The 26,558-nt window shown below is 39.7% G+C and overlaps 1 protein-coding gene across 1 annotated transcript in view; it reads right to left on the bottom strand.

Annotated features, from left to right (window-relative positions):
* nbas (NBAS subunit of NRZ tethering complex) overlaps positions 1 to 26,558 on the bottom strand; it is a 216,237-nt gene that overhangs the window by 73,538 nt on the left and 116,141 nt on the right. The window contains exons 42-44 of the mRNA XM_059355813.1: positions 15,533 to 15,756; positions 13,950 to 14,060; positions 4,451 to 4,701 (exon numbers count right to left, since the gene is read on the bottom strand). Of these exons, the coding sequence (XP_059211796.1) occupies positions 4,451 to 4,701; positions 13,950 to 14,060; positions 15,533 to 15,756 (586 nt within the window). The remainder of the gene's footprint in view (positions 1 to 4,450; positions 4,702 to 13,949; positions 14,061 to 15,532; positions 15,757 to 26,558) is intronic.

Raw genomic sequence — 26,558 nt, 5'->3', positions numbered from 1 at the left:
TAAATTAATGATCACCACTTTCCATTTAGGTGAGCCAGAATGTCGGTAGTGAAAAGGCTCTATTGTTGGATATAGTCAATAACAGTAACATGTCTCAGTTCTATTGTACATTTCCTTCTTTCTTTTTTTTTAAACATTATTTTTGGGCGTTTTCATGCTTTATTTGATAGTGACCAAGAGGAAGGAAGGGGAAGACATGCAGCAAAATGACCTCGGCCCAGAATTGAACCGGTTCACTGGGACAAGGAATCAGCCATAGTGGTATGCGCTCTACCAGTGAGCCGCACTTCTATACATTTCTTAAAGTCTTAAAGTTGGGAACATATGTCCAAATTTTTGAGGAGATTATATGGCTTGACAACACCAAATCCACCCGAGGTATCAAATTCAAAAAGGTTAATCTTCAGTGCAAAGCTATGCTGAGCGTGAACAATCCAACAATTAAGTTTGCTGATCTGGCTTCCTTTGTGTTGCAGCAGCTGTTTTTTTTTCTGATGAAAACTGGAGGAAAGTCTCTCTTTTCTTAAAGTTCTGGCTTTTTGAGTCTTTCATGCTGTACGTTAAACAAATTATAATTATTATATAAAACTGGGGGCTACACGGTGGTGTAGAGGTTAGCACTTACGCCTCACTGCAGGTGGGACATGGGTTAGGTAAAATTGGTGACTCTAAATTGCCTGTAGGAGTGTATGAGAGTGTGAATGGTTGTCTGTCTCTATGTGTCAGCTCTTTGATAGTCTGGTGACCTGTCTAAGGTGTACCCCATCTCTCGCCCAATGCCAGCTCTGATTGGCTCAAGCCCCCCGTTACCCGAGTTCGGATAATCGGTTAAGGATAATTAATGAATAAAAAACTGGTCAGATATTTGCTTAAATATAATTGCCGGGTGTCACAAACAATGTGACACATTCCCAGTTTTTGTAGGCAGGAAGATTAAAGAGAGAACAATGAGAAAAATGATGTTTTAGCCTTGCTTCCGACAGGATTTGGCCAAAGCCTAATCTACCAACTAGACCTGCTAATGCTCACTGCTGTAACGCCGGTGATCTCGATATGAGCCGGGGGACAGCGGAGCCGCCCAGAGACCCGCAGCAGCTCGTCTATTGACCATAAAATCAGTGGATGTGTGGCTGAATGACATGAGGGGGGAATAAGGCGTAAAAATAAATAATCTTGCAGAAAGCGAGAACTGGAGAAGCAAAGCAGCAAGCAACACTCTCTCACAGACACAGACAGACAGACAGACAGACACAGACACAGACACAGACACAGACACAGTCACAGACACAGACACACACACACACACACACACACACACACACACACACACACACACACACACACACACACACACACACACACACACACACACACACACACACCAACACTGCCGGTAGACTGTGAGCAGCCAGAGTCAGAACATGCTGCAGAAAAACGTTGCACAAGCAGAATTGAGCATTTTAGTCTCAAAGTAGAGATGGGCTACTCTGGCTATGTAAACATCAATTTCTGTCGCTCTACATATGTCATCTGGTACAATTGACTAAGAGCTACATACAGACGCTTATAATAGACATTCGTAGCGCCCAATAAACAGCTCTGGAGGATCGTAAACCACGCCTCCTCTACGGAGAAATTAATAGCTCATTGCCAGACTAGATCTCATTTGTGATTTAGTCTGGCGTTAGCCAGGCTACAAAAAAAATGTAAGACCAAAAGTCATTAAGAACTGCCAGGTGGGTTGCAGTTTCCACACAACTTCTTGGTGATCTATAGTTCTGTGGTTTGTGTGTGAATGAAACTAATATGAAGCACTGGCAGGCTCAAAGTAAAGTGCTTTTTTCTTAGTTTATCCAGAAATGCAACAAAGTCTCGCTGAAGATGACTCAGAGGTGTGTGTATGTGATTTGTGTGTGTGTGTGTGTGTGTGTGTTTGTGTGTTAAACAGAGACATGTGTCACCGGTAAAAGCTGTGGTGTTATGAGGAGCAGAGGGAGGAAGTGAGGCGTGAAAACACAGCTGACACCCCGCTGACCTTTACTGAACTTCATCGAGAAGTGACACCACCTGCACCCATACACAGCAAAGTTTGAGCACTCTAGCCGGACCGCTGAACCGGTGACACGCTACAACCTGGACATGGCGTCCTTGGAGAGGGTGCTGCCACTGAAATCTAAGTGGAAACAGCATCTTACTGCCATGCTGCCGCTGTTTTGGGAGCTTGGGGTGTTTGGTAGATTGACATTTAATACAGAGGTGTATTGCATCCCCTTGACGTTTACAGGGAAATGTGAATACTTTTGTTTGTTTCGATGCTGTTGCTTTTCTATTTTGGAAACTAACACGAGAAGTGGTGCAGAAAAATAGAGACAGACAAGATGATGTATGTCAACGGGTGTAGCTTTCAGAGAAATATAAGGACTGGTGCCAGACATGTTCCACGAATTTAGGCATTCTCAGCTGTCGTGTTTTTGAAAGATTGTACATGACAATCAGTGACTTGAGGTTATTTACCGGCTAGAAGGCACGTCAACATCTGTATGTGAGTCACCACTCATGTCGAGAGGGATTATGTTCAAGTCCTCAACACTGGACTTGATTTCTTGACATAAAAGGCTTATGGCGGATTTCTCACCAATAACAGAGGGGCATTACCCTTGACTTAATCCTGGGCTTTTATTTCCCTATTTTCTCTGAGAAACAGCAATAATTGTTTGGCAAATGGGCAATAGTGTCCCGCTGCAGAGCTCCAGGTTGGGCCCAACTCCAGCACCAGGACTCATGGTGGAAAATGATAATGTGTTCATGCCTGCTTATCAATAAAAACAGTTTACATGCTACTGTTTTATATGACTAAGTGTATTGTCTTATCATACTTATGATTTGTGAATAGTCTACTGATATGATATGAATATTTAATCCATTGTATTATGCACCTGCATAAGTAATTTAGATTATGATTATAAGATGACTGATCACATTTGGTTCCATATTAAGGCTACACATGTATTGTTTGGCATGCTTATTTTCATAATTTATTGTATAATATGATGCCACTGTGTATTATACTTAGCTGCCTCATAACATTTGTGACAGCATTTGTTCATTACAACCCCAATTCCCAAAAAGTTGCTGAGCTGTAAGAGATCTAATGTATTTGAGTTCAAATTAATGCATTCTATTTCAATCAGGTTTGACACAATGTCCCAACTTTTTGGAAATGGGGCTGCAGTTTGAATAAGCCACCAACCTCCACCAATAACACCAAGCTAAACAAAACAACCTTAAAAGGACAGTTGTATGAAATACTTGCCAGTAGTGTAGTGAATGCATTATTTCTGAGCACCAGTTCTGGCCGGTTCCGATCATAGGATATATAGTTCCAACAAGTTGGTGGGGTCAGGAAACTACAAGGTTTTACTCCACAAAACTACATGTACACTAAAAGGCCGCCCATTCCACCACAAAACAGTGATTCTATCAGAAACCAACTTCACTTGGCACTATTTTGTTCCTTGAAAAAAACATAAAATACAATGACAACATGTAGTAATATTACTATGATGACTACTATCATGCAATCAGAACCGGCCAGAACTCTTTGCATCCACTACACTACTGGCAACTATTTCATTAAACTTAATTTCCCAAATCCCAAACTATCCCTTTAATATTTTGAATTCAGGGGTGAAACATGGCGAACTCTCAGGCCCACTACATCTGTAGATACAAGAGTTTATTCTAAAGTGACGAAAATACAACAATTCTTATTGTCAGGTAAAAACAATGATTGAACTGAAACAAAAGTTAGGTAATGCAACATTAAGCAGCAAATAAATTATACCAACCCTTTAATTTTACTAAGTGCTCGCTATGCTACTGAATACCTAATGAAATGTACAAGTTATTTGTTTTCATTTTGTTACCTAAGTTACAGTTAAATATTAAGGTTATATTGTTTTCCTTGACGATATTGTTGAAGTTGGTGTATCTAATTTAAATGAACATCAAGTCCTGATGATAGTCTCTGGTGTACACTATTTCAGACATACACTCCCTTCTCCAAGCTCAGGACTGGAAATTGTCCGACAGAGGAGGTGGTTCTGAGCCTGGAGCTCTGCAGCTGGACCCTTCTGTTAATTCTGTACCATTAGAAATGACTCAGGTTTGCAAAAGCAAATTAATTCTTTTCTTTCTGAAACATACTTCTTGCAGAGATGGTTGCACAAACAAAGCGTGGCTGAACAAGGAGAATAAGTAGTTACCCAAATCATTACAAAGGCTATGACTTAATCAGATCTCACATGCAAACTGCATCCACTGGTTCAAGGGGTTACATTCTTGCAAGAACAACAGGCCTGCCTTTTGTCCTTCCTGTAAGCTACCTACTAGTTATGCAGGAGTTGTGCCTTCTGCATTACAATGAGGTAGAAAAAAAAACCTGTCTTACCGTTGGCAACAGCTCGAAGCTTCTTGAGCAGTTTGACATGGGAGTCTGGCTTGATGGTGGTGGTGACGTAAGGCTCACAGCCCGCAGCATCTAGTAAGGTGTAGTAGTAGAGCAGGCGGTTCTGGTCTGTTCCCTCCACAGTGGGGAGAACATACTTGGTCATGTGGCTGTAAAAGGCCTCAGGGTTACACTTCAAAGTGTCAAACAGACCGAGGGACTCGCTCCGGGATTCAATGTCCTTGGTGGAAAGACTGAAGGAGAAGGGAATGAAAAAAGAGAGTAAAACCATGAGTTTATAGAATTTAACTGCATGTTTTTGGCAATCCCATAGCAAACGTAATAATCCTTAAACTTTTCACAGCAATATAAACACTCAACAGTAATCCAGCCTATCTCATGTTCAAAGCTTTTACATTTGCTGTTATAAACACCTGCTGTGTAAGATATGTCTTCTCTACGGAAAATAGCTGTTGGTACACAGGATGTAAAGCACTAAGCAGTAAGTTTCAAGCAAGAAAAAAGCAAATTAAGATTTTAGTTGTTCACAAAAACAGCGATAACCACCATGCCTGAAAAAGATAAGAGGAAACAGAAATACTGAACGAAAAAAACCCAACAAATTTCATCAAAAGAGGAAGACGAGCAGCGCTGGAGACTATTTGGTTGCATGGTAGTATTTGAACACAGCAGTGCAGAAACAGCACTGCAATCTGCAGGCTTATCACCAAAGATACAGTCCCTCGGAAAAAGATGAGCATTTCATAGATTACTACTGAGAATACATTTAAGAAGTTGGTCAGCTCTGACATAGAAAATGGGGACAAACTGAGAGAAAAGAAACTGGAAAACATCAGCAATTTGTACAAGTTGCGCACGACTTGTGCACTGCTTTGCTTTTCAAAAAACATGTTTTGCCACAGAACTCAAAGTCAACAGCAGCAGGTGGTCTCAGGAATGAAAGGACAAGTGAAAACAACACTAGCAAAAAATGGGAGAGAGGGGAACCGGGGAAGAGGTAAACCTCGGAGAACTGCAAACAAAGGTTAAACAAGGGAAGATACAAAGAATGAAGGCAAAGCTAGTTGCTGGTAGTCACAGAGGGGCTGTGAGCAATCTGTGGCTGTCTGTCCGGGACTGTGTTTGTGAGTCTGTTTATCTGTTGGAACGGGACAACATCAAAGAGGACATTGTTTCCTTAGGGCTCTCCATCAGAGCTTGCTGGGAGGCTTTTCGCTAATGAAAAAAACATAGACAGCAGCAGCAGTGTGCAGGCAGCTGACAATAAGCTCAATAATGTAAATAACACTAATCATCCTCACAACAGGGGCTCTAATAAGACTGGAGTCAACAGAACAACTAACTCTAAGTAAAGCCTCTCACAGTCACTTTTCCTAAGTGCTCGCAGGCAGCGCAATCAAAGTCTCATGTTTCATTATTTAATCACATTAGCTGCAATGTGACTCAAAGCCAGAGAACAATGGCAACAACGTGTCCAGGTAGGATTGTTTGAGGGGTGTTAAAAGTTTTTCCTTGGCAAGCGCACATACGCAGACGTACACACAGTTGTGAGTAGCGCACAGCGTTCATGTCACACTCTGCTTTAGGAGCGGAGTGTGTTCCTGTAGTTCTTCAAAACCAGGTTGTCATCTCCTCTTTGTCTTTCTTCTCTATCCAGTGACAAAAACTGTTTAGCGCCTCTCTTTGCTAAGGTTGTGAGCACCACCTCTCTACAGCTTCCAGCATCTCTTTGTCCCGATGATAGTTTTATCTACTGTACATGTGCTTTGCCTCTGGTATTCCACTCTGTACACAACACAATTTCCCCCCTGCTCGATCTGTGTTGTGTTCATGGGACTGTAAAATCAGGAGCTTCTCATTACAATCTTTTCTTGTTCGTTTTCAAAAGCCAGAGCAAGGAACCGATTTAATGTGGTGGAGTGTTCCTCTTTCTCTCTCTCCCTACCCTTCTTACATTACCATATTGTGTTTCTTGTCTCTTCCAGCATGTCCAAACAAAAATAGGCCTCTAATATTCTTAAATTCAGAGGGATATTTAATTTGCTTTGGTAATCTGACAGCCAGTATAAAACTCTATGGGGGCTTTGGCTGAGCAGTGATGATTATTCAGCACTCCATTGTTGTTTGAATTTATGCAAGGTGTAATTTTTTTTTCACAATCTGTGCTGCTAATTGGTTTACAAATGACTGTCCAGCAGGGGGTTGAAAGTGTTTTTTGTCAGAAATTGACAATTAGAGGTACAGTTGATTCGGTTTCAAGCAATATTTTTATGCATATTAAACATTTATACACACAACAAACGTGTACAGACACCAAGCCTTCACACACCATCTGCAAACACATACACCATATAGTATAGTGTACATAAACTTAATTCATACATTTAAAATGGAATTATGTGTATGATTGCTCTATAAAAATGAGTTTGCTTAGTTAAGTATGGTCAGTTGCACACAAACGACAATTTAAATAATCCATAATTCAAACACTGTATTATTTCAAACCTGCAATAAGTCATTTTTTGCCCATTTGGGGGCAGCCAAAGGAAACTAGTCCATGGCTCACGCCAGAATCTGGTAGCACCCAAGATAGAAAATATCAATGTTTCCAGTTTGTACAGTCCATATAAGTTCTCTGAAATGTCATCATTGTTTCAAATGAGTAGCTTTAATATCTTTGGGGACAATCATTGTTTTTACCTGACAATAAGAATTGTTGTATTTTCGTCACCTTAGAATAAACTCTTGTATCTACAGAGGTAGTGGGCCTGAGAGTTAGCCATGTTGCACCCCGATGTTTCTACAATAGGCCAGAACGAGAAAACTGAAAGAACCGGTCTATATTCTTTGTATACATTGCATAGTCTATGCATGTGTCATGTTATGTGTGATTAAAACTTAAAATTATTGCATATCTTGTACACAAAACACAACACAGAACACAAAAGTATTAGCACATTCTCAAGTAGTATGGCAGCCTGATTACACATCAGTAGATATAAAGCACCATTAGTATTCATTTGCAGTCATATTTCAGTTTACATGAATGCAAGTCCAAAATTCACTCTCCTTTTAGCTCCATTTTTAGACCCAGGGGGATTTCTGTCTCTTTAGCTGCTAAATGCTCTGCTTTGTTCAACAGCTAGTAGTTAACGATTTTGTCTGTTGTTTGTAGCTGGGCAGGGAGTGCATGAAAGGTTTCTCACTGAGAACTGCTTAGGACTTTAATGGGAGCATTGAGAGTAAAAGAGAAAAATTGAAGCAAAAATATTGAAAAATTTAAAAATTTAGACCTGATGATGTGTTTTGAGCAACGTGGTGGACCAATCAACAGACCACCTGATGTTGCACTCCATAGAGACCTACTGTGAGTGTGGCTAAAATTTCAGGTAAAAAAATAGATTTGTCTATGGAACAAATACATTTTCCAAGAATGAGCTTAAAGAAAGTGCCATGTGGCCAGTTACATAAGGAGCTGATGGCGTTAATGGACTGACTCCTTTGTTTTAAGTGTCAAACCTGCCTGGCCAAGTGCAATGCATATCTAAAATAGCCTCTGCTTCAATTCAGTCAGAAATACCGCTTTTGTATTACTGAGTCAATTACTAAACCAAAAGTTATGTAGTTGTATTTTTCAGCCTAGGTCTCTGCTCTCTCATGCTTACAGTCATGCTCCAGGTCATGGTCATGCTCCAGGCTCAAACCTTGCAGAGTATCTGAGGACAGCACATCAATAATCCCTAAGAATCACAACCAACAGCAGCTGAAAACAAGGTTGTACTGTTCCTAACCTGTGTGTAGCAACAGCATCCTCATTCCCACTGAATGCTACAAATCAGTTTTTTTTTATTCAGGGCAGGAAATCTCATCAGCAGGCTAAGCACACTCACATGAGCACACAGCAAGATACATGGTTACAGTAAATTCATTTGAGGGGAACATTGGAGATAAATGTTGTATGTCTAAAACAGAATAACAGCATGTATTTTTACTTGGGTGACAGCTAGAAGAATGTCAGCATCTTCATTCACATGCCAAAAGAAAAAAAGAGATTAGTTGCTGAAAAATGCTTCACTACTAATATTTCATATTTTGCAACAAAAAAAATACACAGAAGCTGCATTATAAAACACATTAAAGAGGGCATATTATGCTCATTTTCAGGTTCTTACTTGTATCTTGCATTTCTACTACAACCCCAATTCCAAACAAGTTGGGACTATGTCTAAAACGTGTCAACTGCTTGTGAGATGGAGACGGACATCTGGCTAGTTAGCTAGCCTGCTAATTTCACCTTGCTTTCATGCCACACTGGTAAACGTAGAAGAACGAGCTGAACAAAGTTTTCCCTCATCAACTGAAAGCAATGTGCTTTCTTATGCTGTGACAAGAGTGTGTGGATGAAGCATTAACATGTTAAATTTGACTCGAGCTTGCTACTTCCACCATGCTTCCATGATGCATTATTATGGATCCCACTGCAGTTCCGAACAAGTCACGCCCTGCGACGCTCGGATTGGTCAGTACGGTGTCTTACGTTCTGCATCACAAAGTGTTGCGTTGCCGCATTGAGTGTTTGGAAGAAGTTGTTTATGAAGTTAAGTTAACCCTAACCCTAAAGGAACTATCACTCATTAGACGTTAGTTTTGCTAACTAACCAACTGATCAACAAGCTTTACCATTTTCCCACCAATCCACATTAAACTGAACAAAATATAATTTCCTTCGCTGCACAGCTGGGTATTGTAACCTGCAATTACGGTTTTGATGTCCCCCTGACTTCCAACCTGAGCTAACCAGTCATTTGAGAAAACATCCTTCCTTATGCTTTTATCATTTAAGCCAGAAGGACGTACGGCTCGGCCATGACCAATCATCTTGTTGCAGAGTGGATCTTGTTCGGTTCTGAAGTGGGATCCAAAACAATGCTTCCATGCTACACTAACAGAAAATGTACAGAAAAGTGGGCTGGTAGGCAATGGCAGCGCTGGGTTTAACGGTCATTTTGCCTAGGTCCTTGCAAGATGTCTCTCTGAATATACTTGTATTAACCCTTACTATGAAACACTCCATTTTTTGACTACTTAAGGCTCACCCCTGAAAAAGCCCAGTCTGCTCTGATTCGTCTTTGTTTCCAGGTCTTCTGTATCTGTGCTCTCAGCGCAATCATTACAGCAGGGTAATGATGGCACTGCAACATCACAATTCTATAGCACCTAGACCTGCTTTATTGTAAAAAAAAATATATTCATGGAAATCCCATTTTTACCATATGAGACCTTTAAAATAAAACTGCAGTGATAGAGAGAACAGGGGGAGCTTTGCTGCAGCAGGGGTGACTGCAGTCCAAAGTGTTCTTAAAGTATTGATATAATTTGCATGCCACAAGGTCCCTGGAAGGTTAGAAAGAGCAAAGTATAAGTACAGCTCAAATTAAGTGGATTTAAAAGGGGGTCTGTGCAACCTGTATTTGGATTCTGGCATTTCAGGAATCAGAGACTTTAATAGAATAGTACATTATCAACGAAGAGCTGAAAAGTGCTCATCAACGTGCAGTCTTACAGATTATTCAGTCATATTATTTTACCACTGGGAAGTCAAAAAGTTATGACTGTGCTGTAAGTCACACTGCCAATTTCTGATGTAATCTGAACTCATATTTGCTAGATGAGGTCACCAGATGTGCAACTGGAAAGAGCTGGTACAGAAATCAAAGGTGTGCTCTCCGTCTCTGAGGATTCCTCATTAGGCTCAAAGCAAAACACATCCTTGCGATGAGTCAGAAGGGAAGGTGCCACAAAAGACTATTTATTTCTCATCATGGGTCAGCAGCTGCTGGCAGGAGGTAGGAACTGAAATGAGGAGCTTGTTGTTTGAAATGTCAAACGTGATGTTTGTTTGAATCAGCTGACTGTCAACTGATGTGGAACATATTATTTGTGCACCCTGCCTGAAGAAATCCGAGTTTCATTTATTCAAACGATTCATCAACCGAATCCTGACATGTGGCAACAAATCCAGCAAAATGAGCTGGTTTCTGTGAAGACAGTCTAGAGGCTCTGAAGGTAAAATTATGGTGGAAATTTTCCCAGTATTTAGTCTTGGAAGACTTTAAGTGCACAAAGAGTTCCAAACGGAGATGGAGTACAACGGAATTGGCAGGTGATTTCTGAGTAGCACGTCTTCATCCTTTCTGTTTTTGGACAAGTCATTTAAATGATTTAATAGCTGTCATTAAAATGTCAATAAAACTGGCTGAAATTCATGTCTTTAAAGAGGCCCCGTGTACTTCTACAAAGCCTTACACGCAGAGAGAACAGCTGACGACGGTGGTGTTTAGCAGTGCATTGATTCCTCTAAAGCGTTTATTCTGTGTTAATAGGACTGTCTCAGGGACACTCTGGCTCTATCATCCATCTCTTCTTCCTCCATCTATCTGTCCCATCCTCCCCTTCCCCCTCCCTCCCTGCACACACTGATTCAGTGGGTATTTCTCTACCTAATGACCTCCCTCGACATCCTGCTTTTTGTAACACTTAACGGTGAATGCTCGGCAGCTCTTTCAACACATTTGACCTGAAATACATTTATGCATTTTTTTCCATTTATCACCCTTTGACTGGATTATTACCATATGTGCTTAATTTTCAAGGGCTGCAGATCTCTACAGTGGAATCAGACTTTTGGTAAACAATTTACACAAACCAGTACCAAGACTAACACTTTTGTGTTCAGTGGCATAAATAAAAGAAGTACTTCTGCTCTTTTGAAATGGAGTGATGTTTGATTGCTGTAATGGGAAGAAACACAATCCATCTTAATCATTTTTGTCAAATAATTAAATCAGTGTAACTTGTTTTGTAAAAGCTACGGGTAGATTCACACTCCAATTAATTAGTACAGCTCTCAGTTTTCAGCCTGCTCCTGCAGATTTCTGCTCTACACTATCTCACTCTGGAGGCATCCCAGGAGCTCATTCATCCATCCACATGACATCTCACACCTGGACTACTACAACTCCATTTGCTTGAGCCCATGCTTCTGCCATCGGACCTCCGAATGTAGTCCAGAACACAGCTGCCTGTCTGGTGTTTAACCTGCCAAAGTTCTTCAACACCGTTACCCTTCTCCTTTCACTATATTAGATCCTTCTTGCTGCTTGCAACTAGCTCAAGACATTGATTCTGACTGACAGGGCGGTGAAAAGTAATTCTCCCTCCAAACCTTGGTCATATTCTACTCTACATCTAGACATTTCAGTCAAGGCCCTTCTCTGTTCTGGCCCTTAGGCTGTACAAAGAAAGTGGATGGAACCAACAAGACAGCACCCATTGGTGTAGCCCTTTATAGGTCACTCATTGAAATACTTGGAAATGAAAAATGTTTAACCTAACCAAGTGTTATTGGATGATATTACACGTTTTTTACTTTTGTGACATTTTTTTAAATTTTTAAGTTGCAAATCAGGGTAAATTGACTTATTAGTATTATCATTATTATACTGATTAGACAGATGCCATGGTGTCACTATCTGTGACATATATGACCTCATTGAGAGGCATTTTGTTGTCCACTGAAGTTACCAAATATGGTTATTTGCGTGGAGTGAGTTTGGTCAAGATTATGGTAAGAATATTAGAGTGAGCACATCAGATAAAGAATACTGTAGGCAGAGTAGGACGAGTAATTGTAGGAAAAAAAGACCTATCACCAACTTTCGGTCATTGGGATCTCACATCTACTGTCGAGCATTTTGACCATTGCCATCTTGTTTTTCTGGAGTCAGTAATTTATGTTAACATATTAACTGGGATGCTTATTTTGGCTAACAAAAAACAGGCTTATAAAAAAAGCCAACTACCAAATGCTGAACAAGACATTTTTAGGTACCCAAAATGTTAGAATTAACTTTCATGAAGTGAATCATACTGTGAAAGGGTCAAAAACACAGACAATGCCCCCAAAAAGTTCACATCTATCTAAATTACACAGAGCCGTGGATTGACAGGTGGCTGTGGTAGTGACTTGTCCATCACCAGATAGCTAAACCGTCTATCTTACTCTAAATGGGACCAAAATTTACATAACTGAACACCATGCTGTATTGAAGTAGACTTGAAGCTAGCGACTGAGATCATGAAGTCATTAGGAAAATGTTTAGGGTCATTTTCTAATTCTCTTCTATACAATCTGACCCTATTTTTGCAACCAGTGGAGTTGCCCCCTGCTGGCAATTAGAAAGAATGCAGGTATAAGGTACTTTCACTTTGGGTTCGCCACTTGTTCCATCTCAAATGATGCAATGAACTCCCCCCTGAAGTCAGGACACCACAGTCACTGCCCATCTCTCACTGCAGCCTCTCAAACACACAATTAGCTTCCTTTCTTTATTTAGCAACATCTTGCTTTTGTTCTGTTTGAGTTTGAACGCTCTTCCTCTAAACCACTTTAGACAAAAGTGTCTGCCAAATGAATGTAAAATAAATCTAATGCAATAGGAAGAGTCTTGTTAGCACTGGCCTCAGAACTGAACTTGATCCCAGGGCACTGCACAGTGGCTGGCTGCTGCAACTAAACAGGATGGATGAAAGAATGTATTTCCCTACAGGGATCAATAAAAGTTTAAATTCCATCTTGCACCCCTGCTTCTGTCTGTGTGCATCTTTTCCTTTAAGTTTCCATTCGTCTGCTCTATTTATATCAGTCCCTGCGTCCATCCATCCGTTAAATCAATACGCATATTGCAGATGCTTCTAGTCAAGATTATAGCATGAATATTCCCCACACATTTGTCACAATCTTGAGATTTTGGTAGAAACTCGCACACACACAGCAACCGTGGAAGGGTTTGAAGAGGGTATAGGTTGTAATTTATCGTTAAGTGGAGTCCATAAACCATTTCCCTTATATCAGAATGCGACGGGGGATATTTATCACAGACACACACACGTGTACACACGCACGCACACACACACACACACACACACACACACACACACACACTTGCTGAAAAGGCATTCTATTAAAACAAGGAAAGGTGCAGAGGTAGTCAGATCCGCAGCTATGAAGTCAGAGAGCAAATAAATTATGGAAATAGACTCTGACACACTCACGTCCTCTCCCGCTCTAAAACACAAGCACACACATATTCACAACATGTTTGATTTACTCTCGGGGTGCTTTGCTTTTTTTTGCAGGCGAGTTATGTCATAACTCAGATGCAGTGGTGCTACTTAAATGTATTTTTATATCATTTCACTTTTCAGACTTTTTAGATACAGGACGTGTGCACACGTTAAACTTACCAGACATGAGAATTGAGATAGGAGCAGAACGTGATTTTCTATCAAAACAAATGCATTTAGGGGCTATTCAGGTGCACGTTGACTCATTTCGAACTGATGAGATGTAAAATGCTCAGGAAGAGGTTATGTGATGGTGTTTGTATTTCTGTCCGTGTGTGTGTGTGTGTGCATGTACCCGCTATCTGTAAAGAGGAACTCGAGGTGAGTCATGTAGACCTCCCACAGAGGAACACTGTAGCGCTTAGCCAGAGACAGAGCGATTCTGTACACGTTGTCCTCCAGTGTCCTAAACACACACACACGTAGAGAAGAGGAAAATAATGATCAGATTTCATCGCATTGAAGCTGAAAGAGCCATCACTCCCACTCGTATGCATATGTGAAATGATAAAATGCAGAGAAGCAAATCCACTGTATGTATGATTATTTTTAACCACAATCTCATCAATTTAGCCTTTCATTCAATCCCTTTGTGTTCCAACGGCCCACCAGTGGGGCCGGGTGGTATTTTTCTTGCAGAGGCTGTATTAGACTCAGTTATAACACTACAGAGGAGATATTGGTATTATAGGAAATAAGACTACCTAAGGAATCCGATGGTAATCATGTTGTGACATCTTGTTGGGAAGGCGGCGAAATAACACTCTAAAATTAGGCTATATTTTGGCGAGGGAAACACTGACATGGCAGTAAAATGTGTTATTTTCGCCTACTGTATTTGAATATTTCTGCATACTGGGGTCCCTAAACATTGTTGGAACTGCATAAATTGGGTATCACTGGAAAGCTGAGACTCTTGTGGATTCATTGTGTATTAATGTGTAACAACAATAAACCCCAAAATAGCATTACATTGTAAGGGGTTTCTTTTTTTACTTGACCTTCACTGTATAAAATGAACTGTTGTTACCTCTAGGACAATTACAGCCTCATGAAACTTTACAACCACAGACCAGCACTAGCACTTATTCAGAGGATGTATGGCTTTCTAGATATTTTGATAATAAGGTTTTTTTTACAGCAGTTTCCAGAACAGAAGTGCTTGCCATCCATTTTCTAAAATGTCAAAAGTTGTTGATACCAAATCACAGCATTGATTTTTCTGTGTTTTTCCTCAAGGTCTTTGTTTCTTAATGTGGTATTTCTGAGGGATTTTTGAATTTTTTCATTAATTCTCGAGTGGTTTAAAAATAATTACATTTAGCACTAAATCTGTGTAATAAATGATATCACCCCAAAAAACTGAAGCAACAACTTATGAGATATAATTAAGCATGGGGATGACCTTCACATATTCATACCATAATGTTCTGAGCTCTAATACACTTAAATAATGATAATTCATTCATTTAATTTGTTAACTTTGTTGTCAGTTATTTATTAATTGAATTAAATAAACTAACTCATTTTTAATTATAGATTTGTGCCAAGAAAAACTTGACACAGTGCTGAGCTGAAATGCTGAAATTATTCCTGAAGTTCCCAGCTTTCAGAATACGTATAGTCATGGAAAAAAATTATTAGACCACCCTTGTTTTCTTCAATTTCTTGTTCATTTTAATGCCTGGTACAACTAAAGGTAATTTTTTTGGACATATATAATGATAACAACAAAAATAGCTAATAAGAGTTTAATTTAAGAGCTGATATCTAGACATTTTCTATTGTTTTCTTGATAATTAATTTGGCTATTATCAAGAAAACATCCCGTCTCGCCCTTACCCCTCTGCTAAAAGGTTAAATCCCCTCCCTACTCACTCTGTGAGGCCGAGGATGGTCTCCTTCTTGTATTCAGAGTCAGAGCTGAAGCGCTGGACGTCCACTCCGCGGCCCAGTCCCTGCAACACCTGGGCCTGGGTAAAGTCCGTCAGTCGCTCGTTGTACACATGCAGCTGGCTGATCAACTTCTGCAGCTCCTCCGGCCAATCGGAATATGCGGTCACATGCTGTGTGACCAATCGAATCAGCTCCTTTGGGTCAGCCTATGAAAAGCGGAATAAATCTCATGTTTACACACAAACTGCTGCTGAATGTGTTATTTCACGCTGGTAGCCTCACAGGGTAAAAGGATATGAAGCGGACATGGTGCTGAAAGCCACATTAGGTAATCCTGAGAATTACTATCATGAAAACTCCTCTGAATAACAGCAAATACAAACTGGATTTGCAGATCTCTGCCCCCCTGCTGTAGAGGAGTAGTAACATATTGGCTACTGATTTGAAAAAGTTAAGTCTTTAGAATAGCTGCCAGCTTACTATTTACCAAGTCACATATTAGTTCCAGTCCATTCCATGGAAACCTCCAGCATCATCTTTTACAAGATACATTTTTTACCTTATCAAAATGTTAAAGAATGGGACCTTTCACTAGAGGTGGGATAAGTATCCCGATCCCTTAAATAAGAAAATGTACCAGCAGCAAAATGTACTTTAAGTATCAAAAGTAAAAGCCCTCATTATGCAGAATGTCCCATCTCAGATTGTTTTATATATTCTGAATATTTTTTTAATTATTTGTATTGATGCAGTTATGTAAGCAGCAATTTAATTTTGTAAAGATAGGGCTCAATTTAACTACTTAATATACTGTTATAAGGTATAATATAAAAAAATATATCATGTCATCATTTTTAATTCATCATGTTTTCATGTTAAATCTCAACCTGAAAACTAAACCTGTCAGCTAAATGTAGTGGAGTAAAAAGTACAATATTTGCCTCAAAATGTCGTGGATGAGGAGTATAAAGTTACATAAAATTGAAATACTAAAGTAAAGTACACATACCTCAATACTGTACAGTAAAATACCTGAGTAAATGTACTTAGTTACATTTCACCACTGCGTTTTAGTAAGAATTAAATGTCTACATCTGTAGAATATGTCATAGGCATAAAAAGATAACTCAACACTTCCTGTTTCTGTTTCAAAATAAAAGCCCTGTAGCGTTTCTGTGGAAAGAATCCATTCATTTGTTAACATAAAGCTCCATAAGATAGTTGATTACTTTCTTTCAATGATGGAGATGATAATTATGTTTATTTTTTTCCATCTGCCACCGCTCTTCATCTCCTCAGTGGTGTGGAAGCACTAGTGGCATTAAAGTGATGTAGTTCCTTATGATTTATTGGCTTTGCCTGTTCTCATCTCACCTTGTCAATTCCTGGCTTTTAACAACGGACCAACTTTTGTGCCTCAGCCAAGCCTAAAGTCCTAAGTAATGTTTAACTGGAACCGTATGTTACTGTCTGACTGTATATAATTTAGCTTAATATCCACCACAGAGAATGATGGCATCTCATCTAACAGACTCTTTCTTCTCAATCTCAATCTTTACCCTTATGTGCCTTTCAAATGAGGTTCTTGCCTGTAGAGTAACACAGGAGATGTGCTAAACTTAAAGCCATAAGTGAATTGCCCTGAAGGCTTATCATTAAACTGTGTGACACGCTGGGTTTCAAACATCATGCACTGCGTGGCATCAAAAACTTCACAGGTCTTTTGCAGCTTTGCCGTGACAAACTAATGAGGCAATTTTCAAAAATGGCTGCAATTTTCAGCAAAAGGTAGGGGAAGACCAACTATCCTCACATTTACTTCTAGAACTATATTACTTCTAAAAGTGTAATTTTGCTTCCGGGACGACACTGACTGCATCACCCGAGTTAAATCAGCTAACTCAATATGTGCCTTTTTTCCTACACGCCTGGAAAATATGAGTAAATGTACCAGGAAGCATAATTGCTACCGTGATTCAGGCCTGTGGGGAATTTGATGGTGGATACACATTTATGATTGAGAATGTCATGCGCAGGGAGCGGTAGGTGAATGTTGTATCTCTCTCATCACCTCTGTTCTAATTAAATGAGCTCCCAAATTTGGTTTTTGGCATCTTATGTGCTGTTGCCCAGCAGGATGAGATGGTTTATTTGTTGATCTTATTTGCATAAGGTAATTACGGCTGCTGGAAATGTGCGAGCTTGAAAACAGAGGTGTGTGTCTATCTCCGTGTGTGTGCGTCTCTCTTCCTTCTCTCAGCGTGTGTGTGGATGTCTTTAGATGTGGCCTTAGCGGCAGTCACGGTGGCAGATTCGCAGTTCAAAAGCAGGACAGGAGGGAGAATGAGGAGATGAGGTAAAAGAGGAGAATATTAAAAAAAAAGTGTAGAGAGTCAGAGGGTTGGAGGAAATGAGTCAGGAGATGGCACGGGGGGAGTAATAGAGGGGAGGGAGGGAGGAAAAGTAGGGTGGTATTTGTTAATGCTGGCATCATTTTGGGCCCCATTTTCAGAAAAAGAAGAATGACATGCAAAGGAGAACATAGAGAGAGAGAAGAAAGTGTGCTGGAACTGTGATGGACGGGCCGATGTTTGAAGAACTTTACTGAAATAAGTCTTTCATGATGAAATTCTGTTTGCATTCTCTCTCTCTCACTCAGTCTGTCATTCATCTACTTTGTCCTTTTGGCTATCTGGATTATATCCTCCCTTATCTCTCCAAACAGTAGTTTTCCTCGCATCTCTTAAATCCCCTCACTCATTACTGAAGAATCCCTGAAATCCTCCTCCTTTCTAGTAAGTGTTCCTTGCAATCCCATTTAGTCTTCAAAATAACTAAAGACAACACTCGTTCCTGGTTTTCTCTTCATCTTATATAATTACTTGCTTATTTAATTTCAAAGTATCTTAAAAAGCCACTTATAGTCTTTCTTCAAAGGGAAGGATGTATAAACTGTATGTCAAGTATAATTGCATAAGGTAGCGTGTGATGTTGCACAGCTGGGAGGAAGCCAGCTCTCTCCAGCTCCCCCTTTAGCTATTCCACCGATGCCACAGGCTCTTTTCTCTAAGCTCCCCTCCTTCCTGTGATGCTGCTTAAGAGGGAACTGTGTAAAAAAAATAAAAAAAAGTCCACGTCTCGATCTCAAATCTTTTCAACCACACTTGCTCTCTCTTTTTCACTCTTAATTACCCATGTTATTATGTTACAGTCACAACCCTGCACCCATCAAAAATCCCTTTCGACTTTTCCCAAAGCTGTCTAGTTAGAGATGTGAAATAAAATATTTCTATAGTAACCTTTGAGTCTGACGTTTTTATTATTGTGGTCAGATAAATCTTAATATTACACTACAAAGAGTTGTTTTGCCTGTGACTGCTATCACTATGGAAGTCTTTCATTGAGTGCCAATACTATCAAAAGAAACAGGAATATGAATGTGTTGTATATGTAACGTCAGATTCGACTATCATTTTAGTCATTTTAGTCATTTTCAAAAAGAATAACCTGATGCCAGATGGTTTGTTCATCTGAGAATCCGTTATCTGAATAAATACTTGGCGGGTGATTGGATGAACCATCTGTCTGGTCTGACTCACCGGATACAGACTGTTGGGAAAAGCCTTTCATTGGCTGCCTTTTTCAGACAATATACCCCTCCCCTTCCATGATCTCTACGACTTCAACCAATCAGATTAAAGAACAAAATGACTACGCACCAAAGCCAGTCGGGAGAAAAGGAAATTTTTTTTTTCCATCGAGAAGTCTTCTGTGGCCTTCATTCAATGAATAAATACTTTCCAGTTATGATATAAAAGATACTGCAGCCGCAACGTTAACCGCCACTGTTTTGTCACCTCACACAAACACCTAAACCACGCCTGTAATGGCCAGTAGCTACTGACAGGACACTGTTTGGCCAAAAAAGAAACGTTGGGGAATCGCCAAAGTTGTTACCAATCACATTTCAAGACATTCCATCTAATAGTTGTTGAAACATTTAACTCGCAACCAAGAATATTGTCAAGTTAAAGGGTTAATCAAAGTCCTCGTATTCATCATCTGGGAGCCATTAATGTGTAATATATTTTGTGCCATTCCAATAAATAGATGTGGAGATATTGACACTTGATAGGAGATACATTTAACCTGCTGTTGGTAGTAGGTTGATAAAAAGTAAAATTGTTAGGATTCATCCTCTGAGGATGTAGAAAATATATGTATATACCCTCGCTGGCTACTTTATTAGGCACACCTGCTCAACTGCTTGTTAATGCAAATATCTAATCAGCCAATCACATGGCAGCAACTCAATGCATTTAGGCATGTAGACATGATCAAGCAACCTGCTGAAGTTCAAAGTGAGCATCAGAATGGGGAAGAAAGGAGATTTAAGTGACTTAAACGTGGCATGGTTGTTAGTTTGAGAGTTTCACAAACTACTGATCTACTAGGATTTTCACACACAACCTTCTCTAGGGTTTACAGAGAATGGTCAGAAAAAGAGAAAATATCCAGTTCTCCTCCAAAATGCCAAAATGTCTTGATGATGCCAGAGGTCAGAGGCAGATAGAAAGGCAACTGTAGCTCAAATAACCACTCGTTACAACCAAGGTACACAGAAGACCATCTCTGAATGCACAACACGTCCAACCTTGAAGCAGATGGGCTACAGCAGCAGAACACCACACCATCACTTCATATTTCACTTAGAACCAAAAATGTCAATCACATGGTTGCTGGCTAAAAGATCAGGCAAGCAACAAAGTCATTAGCAGTAATCCTCTGAGGACCATGACATTTGGTACAGACAGACGGGATATTTCAAGCTGAACAAAAGTGGACCAACAGACGAGCCGAGTGACATTGTCAATCCTAGAGCGTTTCTAGTAGTTCCCCCCTTCTTTACATCAGTTTGGCTGTCCAACAATGTAAGAAGTCTGATACTAAAGTCAAACTCGTTGTAATAGTCAAAAAACAGTCCATTAGTTTTCATTTAGAACAAGCATACCCCTATGGGGTTTGTGTGTTGAAGGGTAAACATATTTTATTTTCTCAGTGTGTTATCATCACATCACTATTGGCACACGCACATATATACAGCCAAGTTTTCTGTCTTTGTGTGGTAAGGATCGCATAGAGGTTACAAAGAAATAGACATGCCTTCCCACTCTAGAGTGTTAGCTCGTAATGATCTTAATGAGTTATGTTTATGTCATGCCTAACATTTAGCTATACAGTCAGTGGCCTCATTAGCACTAATTCTGCAAATGGTGTATACACTATGTGCACATAATTAGGAGGAATTCACGGGGGAGAGAAACCAGGCACTGATTTTAAAAGAATAATCACTCAATAAACAAGCTCGGCTGCACTGTGGGTCATAATACACCATGAAGGGGACTGATCACAAGCGAGATACAAGCCTGCCAAAAAGACTGCAAAGACACAAGCGAAAAGGAGCAGGAGTAACTTAGCAAGCTCTGCTCAGTGCATCTAATCAAAGGTTTAGAGACTGTGTAGTTTTAAACCTTCCTAGTCATCTGCAACAGTGCATAAGAGTGCATATTTGTCTAATAGGGCCCTTTCTGCAGCTACTCTGCACTACAGGGCTCCCAAGGGTAAAATATAGACTGCTAATGATTGTGGTTCAAGGGTGCAATTTGTACAAGTGCACAATTTGTACAAAAAGAGGCGAGCGAAGCCATGAGTTTGCGGTGCTTTCCTATGATGGGGAAGTCATTCAGTCTAACTCATTATTCCAGTCAATTCAACAACAGGGAGTTGGCGCAGTGGTCCGCCACATCCAAGGTCAGCACCCGGCAGCTTTAATCCCGTTGCGGCCATGAATTTAAAAAAACATGGAAAAGAACATCTGCAATGACCGCAGGCAATGCATAATGTCACTAGATGTAAGCAAAGTGCTGTTTTATTAAGTGATCTTGATATTATTATGGAAACACTTTCATCTTTGTTCCTATTTCAATTTCTGTCTGGTGAGTGTCCTGGCTTTATTTCTCCAGTTTGAAAAACTCAACACTCTGTCCGCACTGTTTAGATTACTTTCAGGTAGAATAAAAAAAAAACATTTATAAACTTAATAGAAGGTGAAAGTATTCTTTCCAATTCACTGACTCCATCTGAGTATATGAACTAAAAGCACCTAACTAGAATTTGTGGGCTTTTATTAAAAATAGGAAATGTCGTAATGAGATGTCTACAGTGCTAAGCAGTTTTTCTGCATGATGTACTCTACGGTCATGCCCCGTGTGCCTATGGAGCCATTGTGTGTGCTTTAAATGTATGTTTGTGTGTGTGTGCACCAAGAGTGTGAGTGATCAATACTCGGTGAGAGAATGGCGGCTGCAGGCGAAGACGAATGGTTGAGTGAAAAATCTCAATCTCTTTACTCAGCACATTGCTGCACAGTGGCTGCACATTCACAGCCACAATTATGCTAAGCGCGCACACACACACACTCACACATTGAAACATTGACAAGTACAGGTAAACAGACCTGAACACTTACATAAACACGGGCTATTGTGGAATATCGTGTAAACACCACCAGCAGAACAATTACGGTAAAGAGCGCTTCTATTTCGCAAACGAGCACTTTAGTCGGTGTAATGAAAACTTCCAGAGCGAGCAAGTGGAAATCGGCTCATTATGCCTTGGGGAATAATGGAAACCCAGCATCCGTGTCATTGAGCCTGGTGCTGCTCCGTCATGCCTGGGAGCCGTAATCGGATGGGAAAGTAACAGTTAAAGACCTTGAAAGTCAATAGTGGACAACAGAATCGAGAGATGTTTGTTGTCGTCCTCTGTGATACGCAAAAACCTAACATGACTGAAAGGACAATAGTTTACTTGATTTTTAAAAAAAGCTACAAAATTAAATAACACACATGGGCGAACAAGCGTCACCTCAGGACTAAAGTATTAATGTAATGGTGTGAGAGCTGAGAGATATTAGAGCGACTCTAGGAACACTGGCTTATTTTCCCACAGTCTGAATAAATATGCTAAGTGTGACTGAATCAGCCTCAAGTTAACCACCAATTTTGGTAAATGTTCTGGGTGCATATTTGGGAATATATTTAAATAGCATTTAAGGGATTAAGGTGAAGCGGGAGGAGAGGTAGAAGAAAAAAAGAATGACAGAATTTTAAATTAGAACATCATTTTCAATTTATTACGACTTGGTTCGTAATAGTTTTGGCCATGTTTTTTTGTACTCAAAAAAGTATTACTGAGGTCTGGAAATGTTGCGACATTACTAAAATGTCTCGAGAAAAAAGCAGTCAAAAGATCAGGCAAGTCGCAAAGAGCTAAACAGTTTTTGCAGATTATCTAAACCAGTGGTTCACACTATTTCTCCATGTTTGCAGTGTCATTTTGTAAATTTTGTTTTTTCTTCTCAGATTGTTTCATTTTGTAAAATTATCCAGCAAGTGACTCATGAGTAAAATTAGATTAAATAAAGCCTTGAAAAACAATTTTATGCAGCAGAATTAATTCCTTCAGCGTCCTTAATCTGTTTACTCATAACCCTTCATATTTGTCAAACTCTGTCTTTATATGATTAAGCAGAAGTCAAATACAATTTTTTAATAATTTATGTGAAAAAAGCGAAGATTGGAGGAAACCTGAAAGTTTAACCCGTTTGGAGACCCCACGGATCTATCTTGTGAACCCTTGAGGGTCCTAACCTCGAGGCTGAGAACACTGGTTCTAAACTACTTCATTTGTAGGTAAAACGAATGTAACTACGGTTCTATGAATCCTGCATCAGAAAGGATGAAACAGAACCAAATGTGAATATCAGAAATAACTCCTCTTTGCACAGAATTTTTTGTGTGCATTTAATTCCATCAAGCGTGCTGAAAATACACAGTTTGGGTTTCTCTTAATCTGTTTCAACCCTTCGTGGTTACCTCATGATTCATGTTTCCTGCCGCACCTTATGTATGAATGTATGTGCTGATTAGAGTAGGTAAAAACAGCATGATTGCTGCATTGGTAAATCCTTCCTAAAGGTACATATATTCATCTATATGATGCATGAGTCAGAGCAGCATGATGCTTTTTTTAGTCTTATTATATGTTACATTTATAAATACGTACTGTATGTATGTTTAATGTGATTTTTATAACACGTAATGAGCATTTTATGTGATGCTGGTTTTGTTTTTTATTGTTTAAATTGTGTGTTTTACTGCTATGCAACATGGTCCGTATGTACAGCTAATTTAATTTTTTTCTTAACTTTCGTTTTCTTTGCAGGCAGCGGCGGCTCCGAAACCTTTATATCTACAGAATGGTGAGAAAACAGGCTGTTGATTGAGGCTTTAAAACACATCAAACACCTCGAGTCAACCCTCAGAGAGTTCTGTTCCCTATTTGCAACTGAATGACTTCAGTGTCTCGAGTGTTTGGTGTCTTATTGCTTGGGTATGAAATTATGTGATAGTGACAAGAGAACTGAAAGAGCGTGAGAGTTATTGAGACACAGTGTTACTGCTCTTCAACTGGAGAGTGGGAAACACTCGGAGACAGCTTGACACACCGCAACACACAGACACACATGCACACACAAATACGACACCCGCTGTCACACGCAAACAGATCCAACACTTCAACGCACACTAACATACAAACAGCGCACAATCAGACGCGTGCAGACCAACAATGCTACATGTAGAGAAACTATAGAAACACATGCTTGTGGTTGTTTTTCTCCACCACCGACCTCATTTGCATTGCAAAGCAAGCACGTGTAAGAAATTTTGATACACGCACCCTGTCATATATATCTGAAATTAAATATCACACGGCGTACAATGTGTGCCCTTAAAAGATAAGAGAAGGCGAGAGAGCTAAAGAAAGCACAAGAGAACTGTATAAAGTATGCACAGTAAAGATAGCATTGTGGATGGAGAGGCCCGAGATTTGACAAGCACGAGACAGGCCTATGGGGGGAAAAGGAATCTCAACAGTGTAGAAGGAAAGACGATAGCAGAGAGAGCAACATAATGTGGACAGAAAGAAGCTGCGTGGAGACACATAACAACAGACCTGTCATGCCAACAAAGCAATTCATTAAACTGACAGAGAAAAAAATAAGGTAATAGGAGAAGGAAACATAGGGAGCACACTTGGGCAGGAGGAGAAAAAGAAATCGAGTAAAAAAAATAAAATAAAAAAAAGATGGTGAATGTGGAGAAAGATACAAGGGTGGAAGGGTTGAAAGGTTTTCTTCCCTCTTGCTTCTATCAGAGTAAAAGTTGCCACTACCTCATCAATAAGAGCTGAGTGAAGGCAAGACCTGGAACACAACGATAACAAGCACACACTCTGGTAGAGCACACTAAAGAGAGAAAAAGCTCAAAAGGAAATGACAGATAAAGAAGAAATGAGCTAAAAATGAAGGTACTACTGCTAAAGTGTAGAGCAGAGGAGGAAAAGCTGTATATGTTTTAAGTTAATGGACTTGAACTTCACTTTAGGCAGGAGGTTGGGGAGTGATTACTGCCATTAGGTTGCAGGGGGGATGTGTGCGGGATGAGCATGCTGTGTTGAGTGTAACTTGTTGATGTGTGGGTGGTAGTGCGCGAGCGTGTTTCCACGCACGGCCCTGACCTTGAATGTCAACTGGGACACACTTATCCACTTCTTCTGCTGGCCTCTTTCCCTCTTCTGTTCTTTTATTTCAACATTTTACCTCCCCTCCTTCCACCTGGGCTAAAACCCATGAGAGCCACAGTCCACTCAAGGAAAAGGTCAGAACCATTTCTTCTCTTATTCTCCACCCATCAACCCCGACACCGCTGCCGCCACTCTTTTGCTGCCACTCTCTTCTTCTTAAGCTTCCCACTTGTATATTCTGAACTCTTGTTTTTTGTCTTGTCTGCTTTGTGAGATATAAAGTAACTTATACTCTCGTGAAAAAAAATTATTAGACCATTGCTTTCTTCAAATCTTGTTCATTTTAATGCCTGGTACAACTAAAGGTACATTTGTTCTGAGAAATATAATGATAACAACAAAAATAGCTCATAAAAGTTTAATTTAAGAGCTGATATTTAATGCCCGCAAATGTAATAATGCCCACACACGGAATAAACCATAAACGTAACAAAAATCTGCAGCTTTTAATGCAGTAATCCCACAAACATAATACATCATTTTCCACAAACGTAATAGCTGCTGCCTACTACAAACGTAACAGTGAAAATCTTCAACTTTCAATAGTTGGTCCGTTGTTTGCTAGCAGAGCGGAGAGCCAGCAGCTGGATTTTGCACCCAAGGTCAGTATAAGTAGTGTGTGTATTTGCAAACAAACAACAACAACCGCAACGACCATTATTCATTGCATTATTACATTTGTGGGAACTTATTACAATACTGAAAGTTGAAGATTTTCACTTCCCCACAAACGTAATAAGTTCCTGCAAATGTAATAGTTATTAATTTGTGGGAAATGTATTACATTTGTGGGATTATTGCATTAAAAACTGCAGATTTTTAATACGTTTGTGGTTTATTACATTTGTGGGCATTATTACATTCACGGGCATTACACTGATATCTAGCCATTTTCCATGGTTTTCTTGACAACAATTTTGGTTATTGTCAAGAAAATGGGTGGTCTAATAATTTTTTTCCATGACTGTAGATGCACCTTTTCACAAAATAACATGTAACATTAGTGCAGCACAACATCCGACCAGTATATTAAATTTAGAATTTACACACGGTCAAATTGAATATAATCCAAAGAGTCTAAGAGCCAGTGAATTATGCAAAAATGTCTGGCTGCTATAATTAAGACATCTGGGGAAATAAAATCAATTTAACACACATATATTAACACAAACGCACAGACACATGTGCATTCGCAAACATTAGCATAGACACACATTTCAAGGCTGGCTTGGATTAAAGCATAAGTAAGTGGATTACTATGCTGATGAGTAAAAGGATAATTATAGTTATTTTCAACCTG

The sequence above is a fragment of the Centropristis striata genome, chromosome 18, assembly GCF_030273125.1.
Source record: "Centropristis striata isolate RG_2023a ecotype Rhode Island chromosome 18, C.striata_1.0, whole genome shotgun sequence".
Classification (NCBI taxonomy): Eukaryota; Metazoa; Chordata; class Actinopteri; order Perciformes; family Serranidae; genus Centropristis; species Centropristis striata.
Note: the sequence above shows the minus strand (reverse complement) of the source record. Positions and strands in the feature narration are given on the sequence as shown.